Source organism: Coffea arabica, chromosome 3c (genome assembly GCF_036785885.1).
Source record: "Coffea arabica cultivar ET-39 chromosome 3c, Coffea Arabica ET-39 HiFi, whole genome shotgun sequence".
NCBI classification, from domain to species: Eukaryota; Viridiplantae; Streptophyta; class Magnoliopsida; order Gentianales; family Rubiaceae; genus Coffea; species Coffea arabica.
The window spans coordinates 12581063-12595234 of NC_092314.1; the positions used below are offsets into that span (position 1 = coordinate 12581063).

Sequence of the window (14172 nt, forward strand, 5' to 3'; positions counted from 1 at the left end):
GTCAAGATTTAATTTTATATACAATGACATTGTATATATTATTACAATTGAATAAATAACACATATGTAAAATTTTAATTTCAAACTCAAATTAAAAAAATCACTATCAGTGCATAAAAGATTAATTTATAAATTAATAAAAAAAAAATTGTGTTAGCGTAGATAACCCCATTCATTTTCATATACTTCGTCAAAACGCAGCTAAATTAAGTGAAATAAGCTTCACATGTATGGATGTTGATTTCAGTTTATTTGCTTATCACAGTTTCGTGCCAAATAATAGTCCCTTAAGGAGAATGATAAGCTGATCTTTAGCTAACAAAATCATCCTCAAATGCAACCTAGATGATTCAGATGCTGGAATATGACGACTGGAGAACATTAAGTTGGGAATTGACTAGTAGTTGTCAAACTTGAAAATAGACAGACTTGCTGCAAGGATTTATAAAAGTGTTGTAAATCATAAAGAACCCTGAAAATGTACAAGAAAATGGCACCTCCCTCCAACAGATACATATGTATGTATGTACATATGTATGCGTATGTATATGTGTACGCATGTGTGTAGTCCGATTGTAGGTACTGCATGTTGTCTCGGCTGGTTAATTAGTCCAAAGAAGATGAAAGACACGAGGTTAATGGAAATCAGACAGAATGAACAAACAGTCCTGTCAATTTTCGTCCGTATAACATATTAAGGCAATCATTCTCTAGAATTAGTCACTGCCCTGTCTTTAAAAGACGTATAACATTTAGAATATATTTGAATATGTTTGTTGGGCAACAATTTCTTAGCAATCCTCTCTCGGATAATTGTAAAACTGCTGGAGGACATCACTGCAAAATACCATAAATAACAAGCACACAAAACCAACACAAGTTGAATTACAGAAGCATCGCATACTGTCTATATCATTAGCAACATAGATTTGCCTTATTCAAAAAGACAAAAGTATCTTCTCCACAGCCTGCTGATAAGTAGAATTAGTCAAATAGGTATGCCTCCTCACAAACATTATTCATCCAAATATTCTAGCATTTGGATTCATTTGACCACACTCTCAAGATAATATCAACACCAAACTCAGATGGATTCATATCTTTACTTAGCTTTCCAGGAAGACAAAGGAGGGGTCTCAGAGTTTATCCATGTAGTTCCCATGGAGACATGCCTATCACCCTTAACCACATCAGCGGAAGCATAGGACTCAAGTTCAGCCATCTCCTCTCGTGTTAATTTTACTGATAGAGCTCTAACATTCTGGTTGAAGTTCTCCTTCTTGGTGGTACCAGGAATTGGAACCACGTCATCTCCTTGATGATAAACCCAAGCCAAGGCCAGCTGTGCTGGGGTGCATCCTTTCTTTGCTGCCATTTCACTAACCCGTGCAAATATTTTCTTGTTTTCCTCCAGGTTTTCTGGTTTCCACCTTGGGAAATTCTGCAGCCAAAAACTGCACTTCATCAGGAATGGAACTAATTCTAAAGAGTCGCAAAAGTTAAATCATTAATCCTGTAAAAAAGAAATGAGTGGCCATTCAGATTATCATACAACACAAGGACAAAGATTAGGAGACCATTAGCATCTGCAGCGAAAAGCTGAAAATCTAGAGAAAACCTTAAAGTAAGGACTGCCTCCTCCCTCTTCCCAATCCAATGACAAAAGGGGAAATAAGATGTCAAAACACACACGTGCGCGGCAGAAACATCTCTTATGGACAAGAAAACGCATGGTACATCCAAAAATAAGATGAGATGTTACTATGCTGCAGATAAATAATCTAAATTAGAAAATCTTTTGCTCTATGCATCCTCTTTTACCAACCATCTACTAGCTAACTTTCCCAACTCCATTGAATACAAAAGTGAATAAAATCAGATCTGGTGAAAAGTGAAAAGGGCAATGAATCATGATATGGTGAAAATATACTCATAAGATCAGAATAAATTGTTCAGTACACCAACCTTACGCATGTCACCCTCTGCCAAGTTGTCAAGCAGTTGTGGTCCTGCAGAGAAAAATCCGCGTCCAAGAGGGCTGTAAGGGACAATGCCAATACCAAGCTCTCTGATAATGAAACAGGAAAGTAAACAGAGTCATTAATATCCTCCAAACCAATTGTAACCGCACAAAATATTTCTACCTGCATGTTGGAAGAATTTCTTCCTCCAAATCTCTTGACCACAATGACCATTCTAACTGAACAGCTGTTATAGGATGAACAGCATGAGCCCTTCTGATTGTCGAAGCAGAGGCCTCAGATAGACCTATGTATTTAACTTTACCCTCTTCAACAAGTTTCTTCATCTCTCCAACCTGGCTCAAAAAATTCCCAAAGGAATCAAAGACAAGCATGTTCATTTTTTAGGTAATCATAAGACATGGCAGGCATCAGAGATGAACATCAACCAAGCACAACTGAAATTAACACCATTAAAGCAGGCAGATATGTACTCCAAAAATCTTAACAGCTCTTGCTCTTAATTTTCCCTCCCAAATTTAGGTCAAATAATCATGGACAAGGTTTCGTTGGAAAGCACAAACAGGCTAAAAGCCAACAGATGAGCCTTTAAAATATAGCAGTTCTTTTACGATGACCAATATAGCTAAAAGTGAACATTTCAAAGAATTCATACCAATATTACTTTATACAAATCATAATTGCAGTAATGTTGAAACATATGGCAGTTTAAAATATGACAATTTTTTAAAATATGGCAGCTTTTTTATGTCAGTTACTGCTTTCTTGAGAAGAAGCTTTACAAAATCAGTTGAAAAACCCGTATTTTGTAATCAGGATTATTCAATCTAGCAATTGTAATTTCAAATGGTTAAACCCATAATACCAGGTAAAAATGGCATTAGAGTGGCATAGAAAGAACAACTAACCGTGACTTCAATGGGAACACGAGTATCAATACGATGAGCATAAAAAAGATCAATGCATTCTACATCAAGCCGCTTCAGGCTGCCCTCACAACAAGCTCGCACATACTCTGGATCACCACGAATGTCCGTTTTCCCATCCTTTTTTCCAATGCCAAACTTGGTTGCTATCTGCACTTTCTCTCTGTATCCTCCTTTCAAAGCCTACACCCAATTTAACCGAATTATAATACTTATAAGTTACCATATCTGAAAGGGCAATCAGAATTCAACCCTCATTCAAGGATAATGCAATAAGCTTAACACTCAAAGCTACATCCAATTTCAACTGAGCATTTCTTTAAACCTACACCATCATTCAAAACACAAATAATAAAAGTTCAATAAAACTCCCAGGACCGTTTGCTTGCTCTACAGGTACTATTCTTAAACAACTAAACATTGTCAGATCTATGCCAGGTCAACTTCTACGGCTATCCAGCAACACAAACCAGAGCTGATATATTTTTTTTCTACGGAAAACCAAAAACCCAAAAGCGAACAGTTTAAAACTGAGGACTTTGAAAATGCAATCGATGCATTTCCTTCCAAAAAAAAAAAACACCATCCAGGGAAAAACCATTTTCCGGAAGCAACAACCATTTCAAGAGTAAAATACAACATTTTTCTGAACCGATTATTACATATTACATAACCTAGAACATCATTTTAAAAAATTTTAAAAAAATTTGCCCAAAGATTTAAGTGCTGGAGTAAAAAGCTACCGACGACCAAAAAAATACAAGCTCCCAAACACAACGTACAACACTCGGTACTTTCCCATATACAAACTGAAATCAAACAAGTAAATATCATTAAACAGAGTTAAATTGATCTAAGCCAAGAATACAAATCCAAATTCAAATTTGGAAACAATTAATTCTGCAGTAAATTCAAATCGTAAGCTTCCTTGTCTTATACCTTGCCGATGAGGATTTCGTTCGTGTGAGGTCCATAGACGTCGGAGGTATCAAGGAAGGTGACTCCAGAATCGACAGCGTAGCGGATGAGTTCGATCATATCTGGCTCGGGCTTAGGCGGGCCGTACATGTACGACATCCCCATACATCCCAGACCTTGTTTCGACACTTCCAAGCCCTGGGAGCCCAACTTGGTCCTCGGCACCGGTGGTAGAGACGCCATTTTCGAGCAGTAGTTTCTCACAGCTTCACAGCTTCGATTCTTCCACTTCTTCGGGCCGACGATTGAAAACAAGATTTGAAGTGAAGATGTTTAAATAAATAGGAGTGGGAAGAAGAAAGGAGGCCAGAGAAGTGGTGGAGTTTCATCACTGGTACAGGTAGCAAAGAGGAACGAAATTCTTGCGTCATTGCTGAAGTAAGGTTTGGACCTCAGAATCATATTAAACTCGGTCCGAAAAAGACCGGTCGAAAAGGTGGATCAACGTGTCACTAGTTCAATCATTAGATAAGTAGTTGTACTGGTGAGTCACTAAATTTATTTAAATATTATATTTTATAATTTTTTATATAAGATATATGATATAAATTGTAATAAATAATATCATAACAAATGTTTATTTAATTTAATTTGCTATAGAATAATTAATTCATATAAAAATCAGCAAAACATAAATTTAATTAATAATCCACCAAATGTTAAACGTAAAATTTTATCTATATTTAGTGTAATTATCTAGATTACTTACGAATTTTAAGTGTAAAAAATTATTAAAAATAATATTTGTTTTTAAAATAAATTATATAATATGTTATTTTTTAAATCTATTTATATTTTATAGAATTTGAGGGTCATAAGGTTGTATTAAAAGATTTCAAATAAATTTATTTTGAAGAAAATCAAAAAAAATAAAGATAAAATTGACAAAACGTTTATATAGTTAATAATGATAGTTAACTAACATATGACAAAATGGCTTAGTGGTGAGCATATCAAAAACCTTGACATAAGGTCATAGTTTCCAACGGAGGGTTCATCAGATTGAACGATTCGATTGTCGGGCCGGGTTGAATTTTATAACTATGCTCAGAATTATATAATCCGGACCATGTTTGACTTTGTTTTCTTCTTTTTTTTTGGTTTACGAGAAACTGTACTGAAGGAAATGGGGAAATGGACAAAGGAGCAGATTTGAGAATCCACGCTAACCTCGCGAAAATCCTCGAGACCTCCTCGAATCCAGCTATGCGCATGCATGCGCACTTTTCAAAGGAAAAAATTATTTTTCTAATAATTTTTTAAATAATTTTTCTATTGAGGGTAGGATTGCAAAATGAATCAAACCGTTCAAATCGACTATATTGATCTCGAGTCGAAATCGAGTTCGAATTCGAGTTCAAAATATTAAATTCGTTAACTCGTGAGTTTGAGTATATATATATATATATTTTTTTTTTATTTTAAGTATATATTTTTATTTTTTTATTTTAAGTGTATATATATTTTAATTTTTTATTTTAATAGAAAAATTACATATATATTGTTAATATTTTATTATTTATTAAGAAAAAATATTATTTTATTTATTTTTTAAAAAATTAAATAATTATTTTTATTTTTTTCGAACTCGAATTCGAGTTTTAAATTGTCAACTCGTCGAACTCGAACTCAAGTTCGAGTTTAATAAAATTAAGTCAAGACTCGACTCGACTCGGTTCGTTTGCAGCCCTAATTGAGGACTCATCAATCACTTGTTGACAAATCCAAAATTTAACGAACTTATCATTTATATATATTCATCAATCACTTGTTGACGAATCCAAAATTTAACAAACTTATCATTTATATATATATATATATATATATATATATATGCTAACAATCACTACCTGTACAACTTTCTGTGCCACTTTTTATTTTATTACTATTTCTTCTCCATGAACATCATATTTTAGTTCTTTTTTTTCTTTTGAAATATAATAACTATTAATTGAGTAAAAAATAAGTACAACAGTTTCGGAAATATTTTTGTTGTACATTTTCCAATCACTACACGTACATCATACCTTAAAAAATGTTATAGTTATTTTTCAATAAAAATTCCCAAAAGCTCCTAACAATGTAATTTAAATGCTCTATTAGTCACATTTCCTCCACTTTTCTTTATTCAATTTCCCAGCTAGTGCACACTCAAATTTATTCACCTAACATCGCAAAGCAAAACACACAAGCAACGAGACAAATAGAGTCGAATAAATTTTTGACAATAACGCGTAGAGTAGTTACTAAAACGCTTCACCCGTAATCGGTCAGGGTTCGAATTATCAAGGAGTCGGTGGACAATTGATCATTGATAGGGTGTTAATTATTGGTTATTTTATTATTAATTTTCCCTTTTATCCTTGTCAAATATTGTTTTAATTATTAATATTTACTTATATTTGGTATTGGACTCAATTTCAGGAAGTGAAACAGAAAATTACCAAAAAGGAGGAACTTACTCCATAAGTGGGAGACTTAAGAAGAAAGTCCCATGGACTTGGCCCACAAGAGGAGACGGATTGCCTTGGTCTTTGCTCCTGGCTGACTAGTAGCCGCGGACCAAGAACGGAGCTTTCTTCTGGTATTTCTTTTAGCTTCCCAATTTCGGTGGGGACCACGAGAGGTGAAAAGGCTTTTTCTTCATTTGGCCTTTAAGAGAAGAAACGTACAGAGATGGAAAACAAGAAGCAATTCGACAGGACCCACCTTGTGGATTTGGTTTTCTCTCAATTCGGCAGAGTTTCCTTCTTGGACTTTGACTCTCAATTCGGCGGGATCCACGCACTAGGTGAGGCATTGGTCCTCTTTGGCTTTAAAAAGAAGTACACGTATGGAGATCAGGGGATGAATACTTTTTATCTTTAGTTCTTATCGGACCTTTAGGATAGTTTTAGTTTTTCGTTTCTTTCTTGGCTCTTTTGATGGCCTGGACCTCAGTGGAATTACTTGAAGATTTTCTCATGAGACGTGGCTAAGTTTGTCTAGTCAAGAACAACGGAGGATTTGGTTCTACTAAATTTGTGAGATCGAATTAGTTTTTATTTATTTCCATTATTCACTGGTATTTGTCTATCTTCTGCTTTATGTTCATATGGTTGTTTTATTATTCGATTATTCAGGGCCCGGATTCTAGATTAATTCAATAACCTGAAGCCAATTAGGGTAGTTAAATCCGTAATTGTTTAATTATTCTAAACTGGTGGCAACTGGCATGATTGGATTTGTGTCAGGGAGATAGACATGCTAACTTAAAGAGACCCTCGTAGCGTGTTGATTGGTTAGAATTAGGCTCTTCTAATTATTCATGCAATTAGGGAATTAAACTTTTATGGTCGTACCTAGGGTTGTTTCCTGATTAGAGAAATAGTCAACGGTCGTACCTTGGCTATCGACAAATTGAGGAAAAGTTGGTTGTTTATCGCGTGTATGACAACTATAACTAATTTATCAGAAAGTAACTGGAATAATCCTTGTATCTGTGATCGAATTAAGTGAACCATCTCCGAAGTTGTCTCTTGGCTAGAGTTCGTCAATTATTATTTTTATTGTAATAATTAGTTATTTGAGTTGTAGTTATTTTATTTTATTTTAATTTATTCCAAGTAATTTAGTTACTTCGGACTCTAAAAGAAATAAATTATCCCCAGTCCCTGTGGATTCGACCATGCTTATCACTATCTACAGAAAGTATATTTTGTTTGAGCAGGTATTTATTATTGCACAGGTTCGGCACCGGTCAATCATCCTTTAACATTCAGAGAAAGGAACCTATATTCCACTTTTTTTTTGTTGATACAGGGGGATAATCTAACTAACACTCAACGCACACCAAAGAGAGTCTCACTCAACCTAAGGGAGCACTCACAAGACTTACCCATCCAGGCAATTGTTGACTGGAAGGCAAGCCCTGAGAACCTTAAATCTTACTATTCACTCATACTAAGTTTTGATGTGGAACGGAACACTCACAGAGAAGACTAATCCTTTTTTCATTGAACACGCTCAAACTAGCCTCGCAATAAGGTTGTAGTTTTTTTCCAACAATCAACAATACAGGGGGATAATCAACAATATTCCATTTACTAATCAACTTTTGGAGTTGTTCCAAGGACACTTGATAAAGACTTTAATGTCCGACTCCTTGATCCTTTCAATTGATGCACTTTTCACAATATTTGCTCGAACCACGTGCAGGAACGATTACATGTGATTTTGTACATTTTGCACGCCGCGTAACTTTGTTTACATACGGTGTAACTTTATTTGCATAACATGTAACTTTATAACAAATTTTTGTGGACCTCATACACATTATTAAAAACGAGGTACAAGAAGTGATCTGAACCATATAATTTTTTTGGGCCAAATTTTGATCGTCCCTGCCCCGTCTCCATATTCGCTCTCCTTCTACTTTCATCATGATAATTTGGAATCTTCATCCACATTTATTTTTAATCTTTTTACTTTATATTTGGTGTCACTTTCGGAGTTTGTTCCCAGATTCAACATCGAACTCCTTAATCAGTTCAATTGAGATACTTTTGACAATATTCGCCCTCCTTTTACTTTCATCATGATTTATTTGGAAATTGGAATCTTCATCTATCTTCATTTATGAAATTTATATAGTTCTAATGTCTTCTTGCAGTATATGTTGTCAATCTACCAAGGCCCAAAAATACCAAAGAAAAAAAAAACCAACCTCTCTTTGTGAAACCAAAACAGCAAAGAAGTTAAGAAAAGGCTTTGCATTACTTGTCGACTCAGTAAAGCATGCAAGTCCTTTTCTGTTGGAGATAAGTGTCCTATACCTCAATAAGTTCAACAAGGGAAACAGAGGCTTACAAGGGAAAAAAAGAGATGGGAAGAGCTTGAGAATCAATTCAAAGATATGACAATTACCCCACTAATATCTCTTACCAGTTGAGCACAAATCTGTAGGCGACAAGAAAATCGCCCCCTCAAAGAAAATTTTCTGATTCTGGCTATGACAAAAAATTTCACTTAACAAATAAATTAATAATGTTAAATTTTATGTAATCGATCAAAGCTTGCAAGCCCTTTTCGGCTGGAGCTTAAGTATCCTATAATTCATTAAGTTCAGCAAGGCAAAAGAGGCTTACTAGGGGCAAAAAAAAAAAGATGAAAAAAGCTTGAGAATCAATCCAGAGATATCACTGTTACGTAGCTAATATCTTACGAGTTGAGCAGAAATTTTTAGATGAAAAAAAGTTTCACTTAATATGTAAATTAATAGAGTTAATCCTATATACATTGACAATGTTACGTAGCTAATAAATCCAGAGACATCACTGTTACGTAGCTAATCTCTTATGAGTTGAGCAGAAATTTTTAGACGAAAAAAAGTTTCACTTAATATGTAAATTAATAGAGTTATTCCTATATACATTGACAGTATAGGCGTTATCACGGTTGAATGCATCATATAAATGTAAAATTTGAATTTCAAATTTAAATTCAGATTATGTATCATGCATTCAATGAAAAAAGTATACACGGTGTTAGTGTATAGAAGATAAATTCAAATTAATAATGATAATTAAATTTCATGTAATCGAACAATCACTTTATCAATTAGCATGAGATAGTTGATATTATTATGTTCCATTTATCAATCTAACTACAATGCTCAACTCGTTGATTTCTGTGTTCTCTTATACATGCTTCAACTATCATTCCTATGTGAAGTGTAGCTGGCAAAACCTCCCAATCTTCAAATCCAGCATTTATCATGATTTTGGTTGGACTTTATGTGATACTAGGACTATATTTATATTTTTCATACTTCTCTAAGGAAAGTTAAATGTTTCAAGCAATTAAGGAATTAAGGCAGTGTGTTTTTCACAATTACAAGTTTCTACTGTGTAACACAAGCTAGCTAAACCTCCATTTTTGAAGTTGATACTGGATGAAATTTCACTTAGTCTATAGCTAAATCATTCATCCTTTTGAAGATTGTAAACATGTATAAAATATGTACATACTCATTTTACATCTATAAAGTCTATGAAGAAGCCAATGTCATGAAGCAGGTGACTTCATTCAATTTCAATGATGAAATATGTCACATATATAAAGTCTGTATGTGTCACATCTGACAGTCTATGATGAAGCTAATGTCGTGAATTAGTGAGTAAATTTCATTTTCAATGGCAGACGTATAGACCCATGCCACATCTATAAAGTCTATTTGTTTAACTTATTATTGAAATATGTGTAAAATTGTACGAATTCAATAATTCATGTCACATCTATAAAGTCTACTATGAAGCTTTTGTCATGAACCACGAGTAAACTGATAATTTTGTATCGATCAATTTTAGTCCTTTTGATTAGCTGGGAGAGTATTAAATTGGGTGGTAAGATACGAATGATTGTAACTAAAAATTTTTGAATTCAAAACCACTGCTAACCAAAAAAAAAAAAAAAAATCGTTCAAATGTACTTTGGACTAGCTTAATATTTTGAATGCTCGTGTATGACTTGTGCACACATGCTTATCTATTTGTAAGCTAGGTTTGATCTTGGATATGTACTGAAGTTTGTAATTTTTTGAAAACTATGTTTTTAGTTGCTTTGATGTTAATTTGCCTAGTGTGCTTGATTTATTCTTGGGCTTAACAAGGGTGACATAGAAATTTAAAAAATTAACAAAAAATTTTAGAGACTCCATTGTGAAGATCATCAACAGAGAGAGAAACAAAAGTCTGGTGAAGCGCTTGGCTTTGGAACAAATTTGCTTCAAATGTTGTTTTAAGGCATATTATGATGCTGACAAGAAACTTTCAGCAGCAAGCGTGGAATGGAGTGCTGACAATGCCTGACATGAATAAATTCATGCATAACTAATGTGCTTCTTTGTGTGAAGGCACTAATGTGTATCTCTATATCCATGCTAGGGCTGCAAGTTGCAGCCCAATCGAATCGAGTTTAGCCGAGCTCGACTCAATTTTGACTAGGTTCAAAATTGAACTCAAGTTTGACCAACTTTCATTTTAAAACTTGAATTCGAGTTCAAGTTCGAGTTTAAATTCGAACTCTAAGTCAAACCTAATCGAGTTCAAGTTTGAGAATAATCGAACTCAAATAAAATAAAAAAATAATTTTTGTTTCTTCTAAAATGGATGAAAAATCAATTTCATCCTAATAAATAAAAAATATAAGGAACATAAATTTAATCTCACTATTAAAAAAATAAAATATTTATAATATATAAATTCAAACTGGCTCGATGAGCTAACGAGTCAAGTATCTGTGTACTCGACTCGACTACCTCGCCAAACCAACTCGATTCAAGTGTTCACCAAACTTGAGCCAATCTTTGACTGAGCTAATTTACAAGCGCTCGCAAGTCGGCTTAATTCATTTGTAACCCTAATCTATGCACACAAAGTTTACTTAAATAATTGGTCTTGTAGCCTAGACTTATTGCAATATCAAGTAAATTACTTAGTGTGCACGAAATATTCCAAATTTTATGTCATAGCCATTCGTATTAGGTTGTATACGGAAGAAGATAATGGAGATGTGCAAGATTTACAAATTCCTTTTCAAGTTGAGAGAAGAACTGCGCTGGTTATGTTATCATTTATTGCATCAAGTCTTGTTGAGCAAGTTAAGAAGAGTTCCATTGGCCATAATAGTCTACTATTTCGTAGGAACTTATTGCCCGTAACGGATCTTCTGTCTCACACCCTGTGCCACTCTCTGTCTCACTTTTTATTATATTATTATTTCTCATTCATAAACATCATGCCTCCCTCGGTTGGGTTTTGCCCTTTTCCTTGCCACTTTCAACTAAAAAGGTCAAAGCATGTCTAGTTGTGATACCAAGCCCCATACCCTTACTGCATCGTCATTTAGCCCAACAAGTCTTTGAGGTTGCTTGTCGTCTTTGCATTTGCATGGAATTTATGTAATAAGCTTAAACTCAGAGCCTAATGTAATACAAATGAACTTTCACTGGGAAGGGGCTCATTTGCCAAAACCCGGCCGCTTTCCAAAACTCTCGTTCGCTCTCTCATAAAATTAGTTAGTTATTTGATTATAAGTAAATGAGCAAAGAATTGAAAAAGAAAACCGCTATTGATTACACAGTACGATCCCAAATGCCTACAAGCCAATGGTGTGGCACTATTATTTTAGCACTATACCTTTACTTTTTACTTTGATTTCATTTTCATTCTCACAAAATCACATCACATCATCCCTCATGACCACGACCAGCCAGTCAAACCGGTTGAACTAAATAGGAACGGACAATTTGATCCGATTTGAACCATTTAGTTAAAATGTAAAACAAACAACTCAATGAGAAAATTGAGAATTTTTCCTCCTTTCTATTTCAATTTCAATGAGAAAATTATGTCACTTTTATATTGGGCTAGTGCTTTTATTTTACCAAAGGGAGTGATAAAAAAAAATAGAAAGTCCCATGTCTTCTTTCCTTTGGGCTGGGGAGGTAAAGAGGCATTATGGAACAAAAAATATTTGTTGGGGAGATAAATGTAAACCTACAAAGGAAGGCCGGTTGGTACTACATGATCTAATGATATGGAACCAATGTCTAATACTGAAGCAGATCTAGAACATTTGCTCCTAGAAGGACAATACATGGGTAAAATGGGTGCACACCATCCACCTTAAGAAGCCTTCATTCTGGGGTGCCAAAATACCATTCGACTGTTCTTGGATCTAGAGGAAAATCCTTAAACTAAGGCCCAAAGCCCAACATCATATCAAGCAGGTGATAGGTAATGGCTATGAACAATGGCATCCTGTTGGGCCACTATACCAGAATTTTGCTGTGCCTCTACTGTCAAGTCTTGGATTAACTAGATATGACCTTGTTGCTAAGTGTATGCAAGGTGTTGAATGGAGATGGCCATGTAGGAGATACTACGATTTGGTTCCCAAGGGGTTAATACCACTTTGTCCCCCCAAACTTTGGACGATTACCCATTTCAGTCCTTAAATTTCAAAATGGGACATTTAAGTTCCTAAACTTATAAATACCTCCCACTTAAGGAAAATTGTTAACAAATACTAAATGTTATTGGTGGTCGAAGTGTCCCATTTTATAAGGTTTAGGAATTTAAGTGTCCCATTTTATAAGTTTAGGGATTTAAGTGGGAGTTATTTATAAGTTTAGACACTTAAGTGTCCCATTTTGAAGTTTAGAGACTGAAGTGGATAATCATCCAAAGTTTGGGAGGACAAAGTGGAATTAACCCGTTTCGAAGTAATTCTGGCACATACAGTGCACAGTCTGCTTTGAAGGTTCTTAGGCTCACTTCACAAGAAGTCTCTTGGCACAGACTTGTATGGAATAAGGGGTTCATTCCAAGATTCTCATTTATCCTCTGGTTGTTATGCAAGAACAGACTACATACCAAGGATAGAATGAAAAAGTGGTGAAGATTAAGTGGTAATGTTGAATGTGTGTTGTGCAGTGGTATGGAGGAATCGATGAATCACATCTTCTTTGAATGTTCTTTTTGAGCTGCCGTTTGGTAGAAACTACTAAAAATGGTTTCATTCTTCAGATATCCTTTGCTAAAATGCTCTTCTAAGTGCCAAGAATAAATACTAAAATGTAAGAAAAAGTACAAAAGAGTAATAGCAAAATAATAAAAATACAAAAGAGTAATAGCAAAATAATTCCTTCATTCTTGTGATGTTAACTAAGTGAGTAAATTAGGGAAACATTGGCTGATAGGTGGGCGAAGTTTTAAGTACTAACGACAAAAGTTTAGAATTTGATTTATTTTGAAATATGTTACTAAAGAAAATTAGGCTTTGTGTGGATTTTTGCTCATTATGCACTTTTTAGGTCTTTTTTGCCTTCAATAATTCCGCCCACAACAAGGTGTGACTAACTCATGCAGTTTCCTACCAATACAAAATCAAAGAACTAGGAATTCTAAAGCTAAATTAAATCCATTTCTTCTAGTTCTCCTTTCCCCCCTATTCTTAAATCTCACTCTTTTCCTGCTGAAAAAAAAGAAAAAAGTCCATTTCATCCTAAATTCACACAAAATTCATACATATTTAAGTCCTTAATACTAATACCGCAAGTCTTTTGGCATCGCAAGCGTGAATTAGAATTACAAAGATTTTATTTGAAGCTAAAGCATCTAATGAAAACCTGGGAGTTTTACTGCGCTGCATGAGGAATCTTGAAGCATGTCCGAATTGCGACATCAAATAACTGAACTCTGCTTCTCAACGTGACCTTAAAGCACAACAAAACTATAACTGTT

The 14172-nt window shown here is 34.4% G+C and overlaps 1 protein-coding gene across 1 annotated transcript; it reads right to left on the bottom strand.

The window, feature by feature from the left end:
• Window positions 1-834: 834 nt before the first annotated feature.
• On the bottom strand, window positions 835-4258 carry LOC113734622 (probable aldo-keto reductase 2). Its single transcript, XM_027261225.2, has 5 exons — window positions 3848-4258; window positions 2891-3091; window positions 2145-2317; window positions 1966-2068; window positions 835-1441 (listed from the first exon to the last, which is right to left on the bottom strand). The coding sequence occupies exons 1-5, from the start codon at window positions 4067-4069 to the stop codon at window positions 1103-1105; spliced, it is 1038 nt and encodes a 345-aa protein (XP_027117026.1). The 5' UTR covers window positions 4070-4258; the 3' UTR covers window positions 835-1102.
• Between the last annotated feature and the right edge of the window lie 9914 nt (window positions 4259-14172).

What these genes read in the sequence shown, in the direction of transcription:
- LOC113734622 (XM_027261225.2), bottom strand. Translation starts at nt 4,069, where the DNA reads ATGGCGTCTCTACCACCGGTGCCGAGGACCAAGTTGGGCTCCCAGGGC. An exon ending in ACGAAATCCTCATCGGCAAG is followed by an intron (nt 3,092 to 3,847) that starts GTATAAGACAAG and finishes AATTGGGTGTAG; the next exon opens with GCTTTGAAAGGAGGATACAG. An exon ending in GAAATTCTTCCAACATGCAG is followed by an intron (nt 2,069 to 2,144) that starts GTAGAAATATTT and finishes TTTCATTATCAG; the next exon opens with AGAGCTTGGTATTGGCATTG.